The sequence below is a fragment of the Ambystoma mexicanum genome, chromosome 9 (genome assembly GCF_040938575.1).
Source record: "Ambystoma mexicanum isolate Mex_15411 chromosome 9, UKY_AmexF1_1, whole genome shotgun sequence".
NCBI lineage: Eukaryota > Metazoa > Chordata > Amphibia > Caudata > Ambystomatidae > Ambystoma > Ambystoma mexicanum.
The window spans coordinates 1278262743-1278275612 of NC_090931.1; the positions used below are offsets into that span (position 1 = coordinate 1278262743).

At 47.1% G+C, this 12870-nt stretch overlaps 1 protein-coding gene across 1 annotated transcript in view; it reads left to right on the forward strand.

Annotated features, from left to right (window-relative positions):
- Nucleotides 1-12870, forward strand: part of CFAP221 (cilia and flagella associated protein 221) — a 988124-nt gene that overhangs the window by 127412 nt on the left and 847842 nt on the right. The window contains exons 2-3 of the mRNA XM_069616611.1: nucleotides 92-272; nucleotides 12408-12508. Coding sequence (XP_069472712.1) covers nucleotides 137-272; nucleotides 12408-12508 — 237 coding nt within the window. The 5' untranslated portion in view covers nucleotides 92-136. The remainder of the gene's footprint in view (nucleotides 1-91; nucleotides 273-12407; nucleotides 12509-12870) is intronic.

Consider the following 12870-nt stretch of genomic DNA (forward strand, 5'->3'; position numbering starts at 1 on the left):
TCTGTTGTCGAATCTATTCTGCTTTTACGGTATGTCAATTATTTACAGTATCCAGATTCTCATGATGTCTTTTTGTTTTATTTTGTTAAAGGGGGCATTGTGACTGTGCAGCTGGGATAACATTTGTCCTGGTAACATGGCGGTGGCCCAATCATTCCCTTTGGGGTTTGGCAACCTGGAAAGCAAATTTAAGAAAGTCCCAGCTCTCCTTCTGGACAGTCTAGTAGAGGAACCCAAGAAAGGAAATGTGCCAAATCATCTACTGGACTCAAGTAAGTATTTTTGTGCTGCATACTACTTGAATTTGTGCCTGGCCTTATACATGACCTGTCAGAAAAACACTACGATTTGCTAAATGGATTAGGTCACATTAGTGCCCTGGGTTACCGCCAAATTTGTTTCACAGTCCTGTTGGGACAGATTTTTGATCTCATGGCCCTTTGTCAGAAAAGATATCGACAGCCCCCTGCTTCTAGGAGAACAATCGGGGTGCAACTAAGATTCTGGCATTTATTTGAGCCACAATTTAATCACACCTGTATATAAACTTGTTGAGATTTATATCCAATAATATTATCTACGTGATGGTGCTCCAAGTAAACCGCATGTCTCTGGATTGTTGAACCACTGTGAGGGGTTGCTGATGTTTGTAGAAACATGTGTCTGTGTGGACACAGCAGTGTAGTGCCACAGCAACGTGTGGCACAGTCTGGAAGAAGGGAGAGCATGATCTGATGTGTGGCAGGAGGTAGTGCTCAGACGTGGAGAATGGATACCTCTGTGTGGAGAATCATTATGGGAGTGAGGTAGGATGTGAGCGGACCTGAATGGAAAATCAGTGAATTTTGATGAACTATTATTACCTTTTGCGCTGCTCTTGTCTCTTTAATCCCTCTATGAGCTGTGCATCTACAAATGACTACACCACGAGACAGAAATATTTTCTGTTTATTTAGGAGTATTTGTTAAGGAATAAAGGAAGATTGTAGGTTTCTGATCAGGTTGTAATGTCAACCAACTGGGAAATATATATTGTTATTGATGGTTAGCTATCAACTACATGGATATATTCTTCTGAGGGATTTAGGATACACTTTGCTTAAGTGCCACCGCATTGTATTATGTTATGTTATTTTATTTATATCACGCCAAAGCAAGTTATGCTCTAACTAGTGACCTTGAACTAGGAGGTTTGTGGTTGAAAACCAGTCGAAGATGCTGTTCATAGCAAACCTAGACGGGCCTCTCATTGGTACTATGATATGGCATTTATAACGTCCTTATACACAAGTGTTTCAAGGCGCTTCAAGGCAAGGGAGGGGTAACAAAGGGAAGACTGACAACGATCTTACTAAGCCAGGTGACATTGAGATTGCAAGTGCGGGGGAGAGTGTGAGGGGAAAAGGGAGTGGGCATTGCAGTACATGGGATTACACAGTAGAACAAATAAAACCAACAAATAAAAAAGGGAGGCCGGCTGGTGGCAGGTGCAATGGTAAGTGCAGACATCAAGTTTCAAGTGCTGGTAGGTGACTGTAGGGATACAGAAACAGACCCGAGTGCAAGGGTTGCCAGGGGGGCAACCAGTGCAGGAGTGCAATTGGCGGGGAGCGGTCCTGGGCCAGACATCAGAAGGTACCCAGCTGACCAGTGCAGTTTCAATTTCAACCACTGGTTCAGCAGGGGAGAGGAAGAGAGAAAGCAGAAGCGAAGAATAAGGTCTTGAGGTGCTTCCAGAACCGGAGCTGGTTCTCCTCAAGTTTCAGAGAGGCAGGGAGGCTGTTCCAGAGGGAGGCCCCAGCGGGTGAAAGAGATCTACCACCAACTTGTTGCTTGGAGAAGAGACTGGCCCTGAAGGAGTTGGTCAAGTCTTGCAGTCCTGTTTTGGATGAGTTGCAGAGGGCGCAGAGTGGAAGCAGGCAGATTTAGAAAGAGGCTGTTGCAGTAGTCCAGCCTAGAGAGAACCAGAGCTCTTGAGACGGTGAGCTTCTGTGGGAAGGTGAGGAAAGGAAGAATACCTCTGAGGAGGTGCAGTTGGTAGTTTGAATTCTTAGAGATGTGAGGAGAAAAGGAGAGTGTGGAGTCGAAGATGACCCCGAGGTTCTTAGCCTCGCAGATGGGAGCAGGAAGAGGGCCAAGGGAGGACGGCCAGAGAGTGACAGGAAAGGAAGGTGCAGGTGTGCTGATGAGGAGAATCTCAGTCTTACTGGCATTAAGGCAGGGATCATTGGTGGCACACCACTCCTGGATAGCAAACAGACAGTCAGCAATGAGAGATGGAGAAGAGGTGGCAGATGGGGGCATGAAAATGACCTGAGTGTCATCCACATAGTACTGAAAGTTGGGGCAGAGAGCGGCAATACGGTGGGCAAGAAGTGCCAGGTATTGGTTGAACAGCCATGGAGAGAGGTTAGATCTCCGGGGAACAAAACAGGTAGAGAGAGAGATCGAGGAGAGGAAGAACCCAAGTTGGTCCTGGGAGGATCGATTGGAGAGGAAAGGGGTCAGCCAGGACATGGCTTATCGGTGATACCCACGTTATCACAGAGACGGTTGAGCAGGATGGCATGGTTGACCGTGTCAAAGGCAGAAGAGAGATCAAGTAAGATGAGGACACGGGGGGGTATTAGAACTGAAGTTGGAGAGCAGGTCTTCACGCATGTTCAGGAGAGCAGTTTCCATGATTCTGGCGGCTCTGAAGCCTGACTGATGGTCATGGAGGCAACCAACAGATTCAGTGTGAAGATTAAGCTGGGTGTCATGATGCCTACCCCCGGGGACCCAGACCAAGTCCAGCAACCCCCGAAGCAGGCATCAAGTTACCCCAAGCAAGCCCAACAACCCCTGCTAGGTGCTATTTGGGTGCAGTCCTGGCACCATAGGCGCCAGGCTTATAGATTCAAACTTATCTGATGCAGACCATGCTGCAAACTTACCTGATGCAGACCATGCTGCAAGAGCTCCAAGCCAAAAGAGGCTATTTTACCTAGGGACTATTTTTTTACTCGGGTGGGGCTGGGGAGGAATACTTACCTGGGACTACTTTGGAGGTTATTTAAACCACGCCCGAAGAGCAGCACACGCTTCGCGTTATTCTGCATTCAGCAGCGTAACGCTCACTGTGCCTGCACGTCTGCATCCAGTCTTCTGCCACGCCCGCCTCGAGTTTGGAGCTCCTAGAAAAAGGGAGAAAGAAGGAGAATAGGTTAGAACAAGAGCAATACCTTTGATCCTTACCTGAATTCCCGATTCATCGTGCCTTTGAGCTAGAAGAAAGAAGTTATTTTATGCGCGTCGCCTCGCATGCTGTAGCGCCGCGCTGAACTCACCGGTCTTCGCAGCATCTTCACATTTCACCGCATCCTCCTGCATGTTCCCGCCGCACTCTGGTACCTAAGGAGAAGACAAGAACCGCAAGGTGAGCCAAGGGAATACACAGAGGAATGCCCCCCATAGACTTACCTGATTTTACCACCGAGGTACTATTCTTCGTCACGGGTCGGCACAGCTTCCACTGCATCCTAGCCGAACCCCGGCCCCTAAGGGGAAACAAAAGGACAGCAAGGTGAAACAAGGGACTAACAAGGGGAACCCTCCTCACCACAAAAGACTTACCTGATTTTACCGCCGGAGGCATTATTCCCCGAGAATTCATACTTTCTCTCAGCGCCTGTATAAGGGAGAAAGCAACAGGTTAATATGGACATTATTTTATCAAACTGTGTTGGATAATACAAATCCTTACCAGAACATTACCGGTTGCCACGAGGAACTCTTCAGTAAGGTCAAGCTGCAACCTGCAAGGAATCGGACAAGAGTGAAAGTCAGGCATTTGAACTCTTAAGAACTACATACTTACGGCATCTTGCTGGGAATATCGGAGTCAATATTGTCCTGGAACTCGCCAATTCCTTCGAGCCAATGAAGCAACTGGTTATCTACTTGCCCCTGCGCTCAATGCAGGATGGAGAGCTCATCTTTTCAAATCATCAGGTGAGACTATTGGAGGAGACATCCAAGGTGATCAGTGGGGAGAACAACGGGGTGGGGGGGATTTACGCTCAACTCCACGGGTGGTTAATTCCCTTTCTCCACTTGCAGAAGAATATTCCTACGGGCCAAGCAAACGAAGCTAGGTGGGCCAGTCCAGTCCGTCATCTCGGCCCTACGCGTCACATTGGTGGAGATCGCAGCAGTCCAGTCCAGATCGACACCTATGTGGGAGCCAGGTGAGCGTAACACTGGGAGATGGCAAGCTTTTCCAGGAGTTTGAACAGGAAAGGAGTGATGGAGATCGGGCGATGGTTAGCTGGGCAGGAGGGGTCGGCTGAGGGTTTCTTAAGAGGTTGCACAAGAGAGTGCTTCAGGGGGGAAGGGAAGACTCCAGTGGCGAAAGAGTGGTTGCAGAAGTCAGCCAGATTAGGAGCCAGGGTGTCCATGTGGTCCTTGATGGTTTTGGAGGAACAGGGGAGCACCTGTTTTGAGGAGAATTTCATAGATCAGACATGTCTAAAAACCTCATCTGGGGAGAACAGGGGAAAGGCAGAGGAGGGAGCAGGGGTGGCCAAAGATGGGCCAGAGGAAGAGCAGAGAGTAGAGGGAGCTTAGGGAGAGAAAGAGGCCAGGATTTCCTGAGTTTGAGATAAAATGAGAAGGCAAGGCCATGCAGAGGGTCTGGGAGGGGACAGGAGAGGTAGAGACTGCAGCAGGATTTGCCAGCTCCTTGCAGATTTTAAAGAGTTCAGCCGAGTTGTTGGATGCTGCAGAAACGCTTGCTTGGATGTGGGCTCTCTTCTTGGTGCGGACAGAGAGCCGGTATTGCCCATGGAGCAGGCGGCAGGCCAGTTTGTCAGAGGATTTACCGGATTTACCGCAATTTCCTCTCAGCCACCCTGCACTTTTGTTTAAGGGTGAAGAGGTCTGACTCGTACCAGGAGTTTCACTTGGCTTTGGGCTTCAAGCGGATCCTCATGACAGGGGCAAGAACATCAAGAGTATCAGATATAGCAGAGTGGAGCATGGAAAGGGCTGTGTCAGGGTTGTGAGTCAGCCAAAGGGGGAGAAGGGGGTAGAAAGTGGCAGCAAAAGCCTTAACTGACACACGCTTCATAGGTCAGATGGGGCAGTGCTGGGGTTAGCTTGGCCTGAGGGGTAGAGAGGTTGAGATGGGAGGAAAGGAGAAAGTGATCACTCCAGGAGAGAGGAGTGGTGAGAGGGAGGGATAGAAAGGGGAAAGTCTGAAGAGATCAGAACATCTATAGTCTGCCCTGCAGAATGAGTCGGGCCAGAGGGGAGGATAGAGAGTGAGAGAGAAAGTTGCAAAGGTCACGAAAGAGTCCAGAGGAAGGACAGGAAGCATCCATGTGGATGTTAAAGTCTCTAAAAAGGAGGAGTTGAGTGGTTGAGACCAGGAGGGAGGAAGAGAGATCTGCCCACTCGGAGAGGAAGAATGAGATCTGACCAGGTGGCCGATAAATGGTAGCCACAGTAAGGGAATGGCCAGGAGAGCGAGAGAGCCTGCAGACAAGGCATTCGAAAGAGGAGTAGGCCTGCGTAGGAATGACAGAGGCAGGAATCCACTCCAGGAGGATTAGGGCTACACCCTCTCTGGTATGGTTGGACCTGAGAGGATCTTGTAGCCATCAGGGAGGAGAGTGTGAAAGCTTGCGACAGAGCTGGCCATGAACCATGTCTCGGTGAGACTGAGGACAGCGAGGTCCAGCTCTTCCAGGAGGTGGCAGATGTCAGAGGAATGTTTGACAGCTCAGCGAGAGTTGAGAGGGGCAATATGGAGGAGGTTGCCATCCTTCAAAGATTTCTGGGGAGGGTTACAAATCGGAGGTACGCCCTGCGGAGGTGTAGAGGAAGCCCGTGGGGGGCCAGAAGAGGAAGGAGGAGAGGGCAAGGTAGCCAAGGAGGGGACAGCGGGGGAGGCAAGGAAGCCGTGGAGGGAAGAGAGGGGACAGCAGGAGAAGACAGGAAATTGATGAGGCGCGGGAAGCGTCTATCAAAGAGGAGAAGGTTGGCCTGAGGGCCTTGGACCAAGACGGTTCCATTCAGGTAAATATTAAGAAAGACCTTAGAGGAGTGTAAGGGAGCCAGGAGAGCCTCCAACCGGGTGCCACCATTAATGGGAGAAGAAGATAAAGGAGAAAGCACAGAAACCATATGAAGAGTCCATAGGTGTGGCAAGGGAACGACAAAACGGATGTCGGTGAGGGTTTGCCTAGAGGAAGCACTGGTATAGGTGTCCGCGATAGGGAGGCCTTGGTTGGAGACTAGGATGTCCTTTTTAAACTTCTTCCTACCAGATTTAGTGAGGAGAGAAGGATAGCCGATAGAGAAGCAGTTAGAAAAGATAGAAGAAACAGAGAGCACCATAGAGTAGGTAGGTAGAGAAGAAATGAAGAGGGGGCTGGCGGGGGTAAGACACTAGGGAAAGACACAGGGAGGGCTGCAAGCAAACGAGACAAAGAGGGACGAGACAATAGTAGACAATTGACCAGTACGACAAGGGCTCAGACAATAGTACAACAGTTTGCTAAGTGAACAATTTGCTTAGAGGAAAAAAACAAAAACAACAAGGACAAAGTAGTAGGCAAATGAGAACCTGGAGGAAGGAAGAGTGCAACAGAACAGCAGTACAATAAAGGACAGGGCAGTCAGTGAGGTGAATACAAAACCACAAAAAAAGAAAACATAAGAATCGGTGAAAGTGGACCTAGATGAGAGGGGAATATAAAGGAGAAAATACAGGCAGTGTAAGCAGAGTCAGTAAGGGACAAAACAACAGCAATACTTACCTGCTGTCTGAGCAGGGGTTCGGGCCCTGGGTCCTCCAGGTCCGAACAGGTCCAAACAGGAATTGCCCTTTTCTTCGTCTGCCCTTCACTTCACAAACTCTTGACATAAGAGTTAAGGGCTTGTGAAGTGGGGAAAGAAGGGAAGAGGCAGGGCTAAGAAGGTGGGCAGGGCTTAGGCCATGTGACCTCCACTTGCACCTGCTCCTCATCTGCAAAGGAAAAGAGGCTGGAGGGCTCCTTAAGGGTGGAAAAAGAGCAGCAACCAGGAAGGCACCAAGCGGGAGGGGCTTAGGCCAGGTGACCTAGTTCCACTTGCACCTGCTTCCCATCTATATATATATATATATATATATATATATATATATATATATATATATATATATATATATATATATATATATATATATATATATATATATATAGACTGTAGCCAGTTGTATTGGCATAAAGCCCAGAAATAGTTTTACATTTGGGTGATGGCAGTCCTCATTTGCTTTGTTATTATAATCCAATTTCAAGCTTGCTCCTGGGCTTCCTTATCGGTGATGCATGGTAGTCGTTTTCTTGAAATTTGAGTCTGAGATCAAGAGGGGAAGTATCTAGAACAAATGGAGAATCTGTTGGAGTAAGACAATATTAAAAATGTTCTTCCCATTAATGAAAGTGGCAGAGACTTTGCAAACCTCATGTATCACTCTGTGGTGGACCATATTACCCCAGTATTAATGTTGAGCAGAGGCCATGAAGTTTAATCCATAAGGAGTTTGTGTGTGCATGATCTGAGTCTGAGGGAGTTCCAACCCTTCCAGTGACAGGTCCTCACAGTCTAGAGAGAAAATCTTCTTTCCCCAAGTTAATCTTGTAGTCTGAAATGTCCCAAACGTCTGCCACCACACCCACAAAAAGTGGTAACTGCTAACTCGGAACAGCCATTAGCAGGATTACCCTGTTTGCCACCTCACCCATAGGAATCTCTTTCGTATCAGGAGATTAAAGAATTTTACAGGCCCATGTTTTATGGGGGAGAGCGAAGAGCAAGTGGAAGAGGGGATATCTTTCTCATTCCCCTTTCGAGACTGAAAAGAGAGAACTTGACATTTACAACTGCAGTAGCCTGGGCCTTATTGAGGGCTGTAATTCATCATAGTTCTTAGTGAATCAAAATGTGCATGGGGTATGGTACTACTCCACCCTGTCAAAAGCTTTTTCAACACGTGTCGAGATCAAAACATGTGAGCATGGTTTATTTCTTTGCTGCATTTATATTGACTCTATAATGTGGGCATTTTGCATGGAGGTTAATGTTAATTTGTTATTTGGCATTTATATAGCGCTTTATATACCATTGGTATGACCTTAAAGCGCTGGTAGGTTGAACGCCCTCAGGTCAGTTGAGAGAGTAAGGTGTCGGAGGGTGCTTGGGTGCACCGATTATGTGCGCAGCTGGTGCGATTGCCTGATGGTTACTGCATCCTAGCATTAGGTGTGTTGGTATTGATATCCGTAGAATGTGTGCAGTCTGGAGGATGGTCACCAAGACTGGGTCCTGGCTGTGTTAGGCCTGTGTACGACAGTTGTGTACAGCTAGGCCGATTTTCGTGGGCTATAGCTGCGTTTTATCAAAATGCTGCTGAGGTCGTCATGGGGTATTGTTCGTATGTGAGTAGCTAGGCCGAAATTGATCGAGAAGGTGTAGCTCTGCTCTAATTGTGTGTTGGTGTAGAGTAAAGAGTGAGCATAGTGATATAAGAGGTTGAGTTTCTGGGTGGAGATTTTGATCTAACGAGCTTGCTATTCCGGATTTCAAGTGCACGATTTGCATTTGCTGCGTTCAGAGTAAGCTTATTAGTCACTTAGTAGGCGTATTTAGTGGTGTCATTGCTTGGGTTATCTTTAAAATTTGTTATGAGTTTGCAAGGTCTCAGCGGCCTTAGATGGTCATAGTTGTCATGTTGGAAAGAGCCAGGTTTTTAGAGCTTTGCGGAAGGCCATGTAGTCTTTGGTGTGCCGAACATGTAGGGGCAAGTGAGTTCCCCAGAGTTGGGGTCAAGGTTGAGAAGGCGGATCCTCTGATCCTGACAGAATTAGAGGTTGGAATCACTAGAAAGAGGGCAGTGCTTGATCTTAGGATGCGAGATGGGAGGTAGGGTTTTATCTTCTCATGTAGGTACCCTGGCCGGTCTTGTGCACTGCTTGGCGGGTAATGCATAGGGTCTTGTAGGTGGTCCTTCATCCGACTGGAAGCCAGTGAAGGGGCCGGAGAGCAGGTGAGATGTGGTCTGTGTCCCAGGGCGGGGAGGAGTTTGGCAGGGGCGTTTTGGGCTCTTTGCAGTTTGTTGAGTTGGTATGCCGGTGCTCCCAGGTATAAGGAGTCGGTATAGTCCAGTCTCGACATATCAGCAGCAAGTCTGTAGTGGTAGGAGAGGTAAGAAAAAATGCGTCTAAGGTGGTAGTGACATATTTTTGAAACATTATTGATCTGACGGGAGAGGGTTAGACCTGAGTCCATAGTGCAGCTTTGGGAGGGGTTGGTGGGCCAAGGGGAGGGGGCGGTGGGGGGGGGTGGTCACAGCACAGGAGCGGGAAGTGGGAGAAGGGCAGTATTGCCACACACCATGATTTCAGTTTTATCAGGCTTCAAAAGGAGGTGGTTACTTGTCATCCATCGGTCAATATCATTGAGGCAAGCTTCTAGGTCCGGATGTGGGTTGGTGCTTGTCTTGGGGATTTTTAGGATAATTTTGATATCGTCGGCATAGTTGTAACAGGAGAGGTTGCATGCGCAGGTGATTCCTGGTAGAGTGGTCGGATAGATGTTGAAAAGGAGAGCAGATAGGCAAGCGCCTTGGGGTACTCCAGTGTTCACAGGGCGAGCAATTGAGGCAAAATGGGGAGAGGAAGACTATTTGTTTCCTGTTGCTGAGGAAAGAGGCAATCCATTTGAGTGCCGAGCCATGGATTCCTAGTGCATGGAGGCGGTCAAGGAGGATTGAGTGGTTAACGGAGTCGAAGGCTGCAGAGAGATAGAGGAAAATCAGCGCTGCGCAACCCTCAGAGTCTGCTGTGACCATGAGATCATCTCAGATCGAGATCAGAGTGGTTTCTGGTCCATGTCGAGGTCTGAAGCCTGATTGTGCGGGGTCAAGGAGTTTATTGGATTCTACAAAGCAGTTGAGCTGGGAGTAAGCGGTCCGGTCAATGAATTTCATGATAAATCTGGTGTTGGAGATCGGCCTGTAATTCTTAGGGTCAAGTCTGCCTTTCCCTGGCCACCTGGGAGGAGACTTTAGGCAGTTTTTTAGTGAGAGATATGTAGGATTCATCACAGTAGGTGAACGGAGCAGGAGATGTAAAGTGGAAAGGAGGGTGCAGAGGAGCGTTATGGTGAGATGGGTAGAAAAAGTTGATTGATGGGGGAAGTGCTGAAGGGAGGAGGGCAATATCAACCGGCAAGAGCGAGGACAAAAAGGCTGAAAAACTAGGAACTAGAGGTCAAGCAATGGCCTATACAGAGTAGAAAAGTCCACAGTGCAAAGAAGCATGAGCATAGCATTGGGGAGAGGCAAGCTCTGACGATTGGTAGGGAATAAGTGTAGAGCGCAGAGACCAAGGGGAAGTGGTAACACATTTGAGTACTCATCGGTGAAGCCAGTGCCAAACTGCTCTCCTTGCTCTCTGCCACTGCAATATAAAGTAGTATGTCACAGCGGCTGGTATGACACTGTACCAATTTACAAGAGGAAACAGACTGATACTAGTTACTGACACAAGAAGCACCGCTACAATATCAGTTGGACTAATGAGGAAGAGATTGGGAGTGCTGGGGAAGTTACCTCTAAAAGACTTGTGAACCTTTAAAGGAAACGTTTATTTTTCTTGAAACTGATACCTCAGAGAAGGGAGACTCTCTTGAAATTGACAGCAAGTGAAAATGAGCAGCATGGCAAATGGACTGAAGAGACACATTTTTTGTGTTTACCACTGTGTAAATGGAGAACACTCCGATTTATCTCTGTAATTGACAGTTTATTCTTTCTCTCAGAATCAGGGACATGGGTGGGAGTGAGGGGGGGTGGCGGAAACACACCCCTCTGATCTGCTTCGGGGGGAGGTGATGCTTATTGTGTTTTTTTTTTTTTGTTTCTTGTTTTGTGGTCTGGAAGAAAAAGGGGAAGTATGGAAGACTCCAGTGTGGAGTGTGGAACAGCCTAAGGTAAAATAGGAGATGGCTATAGGTTGTGGTGGTGGGGTGTTTTTTCCTTACAGGCGCTTACACTAAATACATCATGTAAAATATAAACTGCTGTGTTCCCACCAGTAGGTCTTTTGAGCTTCTCCTTTTTTAAAACTCCTAAACTTCATATGACTCAGTAATTCTGTAATTTTCTTGCCAACTGATTGTTTGCTCTGAAGCACCTTCAACGTAAGGTTACTGCTTCAATTTCTGTGATGAAATGCAGTTTAGAATGCCCAGATGCTAGAGTCCTCTCCCCATGATTCCAATCCCTCCATCCTGGCCTGGTGAAACATCTGATTTCTGAATCTGAGGTTAAGGGTTACTTCATCCCAAATTCCTAATAACACTCTACCTTCCCTTGAGTCCCTTTGTATACCTAAATAAAGTGTCAATGACCAATGTGACCAAGAACCCTGTGTCCTCAACCCCTGTGTCCTGGGATCTTGACTGACTCCAGTCGACCGTCTCAGTTCACGCATGATTCACTGTTCTCCACAGGTCACTCCGCAGCACTCTGGCTTGTAGCAGGGGGGTTTCGACAATCAGAGAGTAGTGGCCAACCATCCGAATTGCTACCATATGTAATGGGGCACCAAATGACTTTATTGCAAGCGGTACAAACAGGCTGGAAAATTCTGTGCTCAATGACGGAAATAGTCAAAGTAAATGGCAAAGTCTGCTTTATTAACAATTCACATGAAGCAGGGAAAGCAATAAGCACACAAATCTCCAACTCTCTCGTCCTCTCAATACAGAACATCAGGTTTTAATAAAAGACCACGTCACATCACAATCTTTGTTAGAAAAACCTACGGGATTGAGGGATTATATACGGGTTAGTCTTTTCATTGGACATACCCATCTGATGGCCACACCTTGGACCATCCCGAAATTGATAAAGGTAAGAAAGACATCATTTTAACAACAGATAATTGGCTACTGCAACAGTTACAAGGCGACGTTGCATTGAGAGTTGTGATTGGTTTGCATTGGTCTTACCAACCTTGGACACTTGGCAGGTCATCAGCACATGAGCAAAAACAGTGGTAGGAGGACTGATATTGAGGAACTGCTTTTTCCAATTAAATAAGACTTCATCCCCTATTTCCTAGGCCACACGCCAGGGCATCTGCATTCCACAAAAGTTATTGCATGAAATTTATTGAAATTTAAGAATACAAGGAATGAACTGCAGCCAACAGACGGAGCAATGCAACGGTAATTTGTTCTTCAGAAAGATATGGTTGAGTAAATGAAGATGCCAGATTGGTTTTTGCATTATTACTTTGATAGTGATTGTTTTTGTTTCAAATGTTTTCCTTCTGTAGATGGGTCTTAACAATGCTATTTTCTCATTTGCTTTGTAGAGATTTACACAAAACTTTTCAGAAACAAGGTCCTACAATCCAATCCAGCAGTGCTGCATTTTGGAGGTTATGAATTGGAGAAACACCACCAGCAAATTGTGGTGAGTTGTCTGCAAGTGTATGATTATTGAAGTGTGTTGATTAGCTTGTCCAGCATTGGACCAGTTACAGATTCACAATGATGTGAACTTCCAATCTGGTCTGACAAAGCCACATTGGGCAATCCCCCTAATCTCCCACACACCCCACCCCCATTTGGCGGACAGTCATCGTGAGATGTGCTGCCTGGAGTAGATTTATGGGGGGATCCCCAGAGGCCTTCCTCATGCGCAGGTCCCTCCATGTTTACTAACCTGAAAGGTAGTTAATTTGTAAAACTTCCAGCATATATATACTGTTAAGATTTAGGGAAAGTGAGCCTCTTTCTCAGACCATGGTGCAGACTTCTATTGTCATGGTTTGT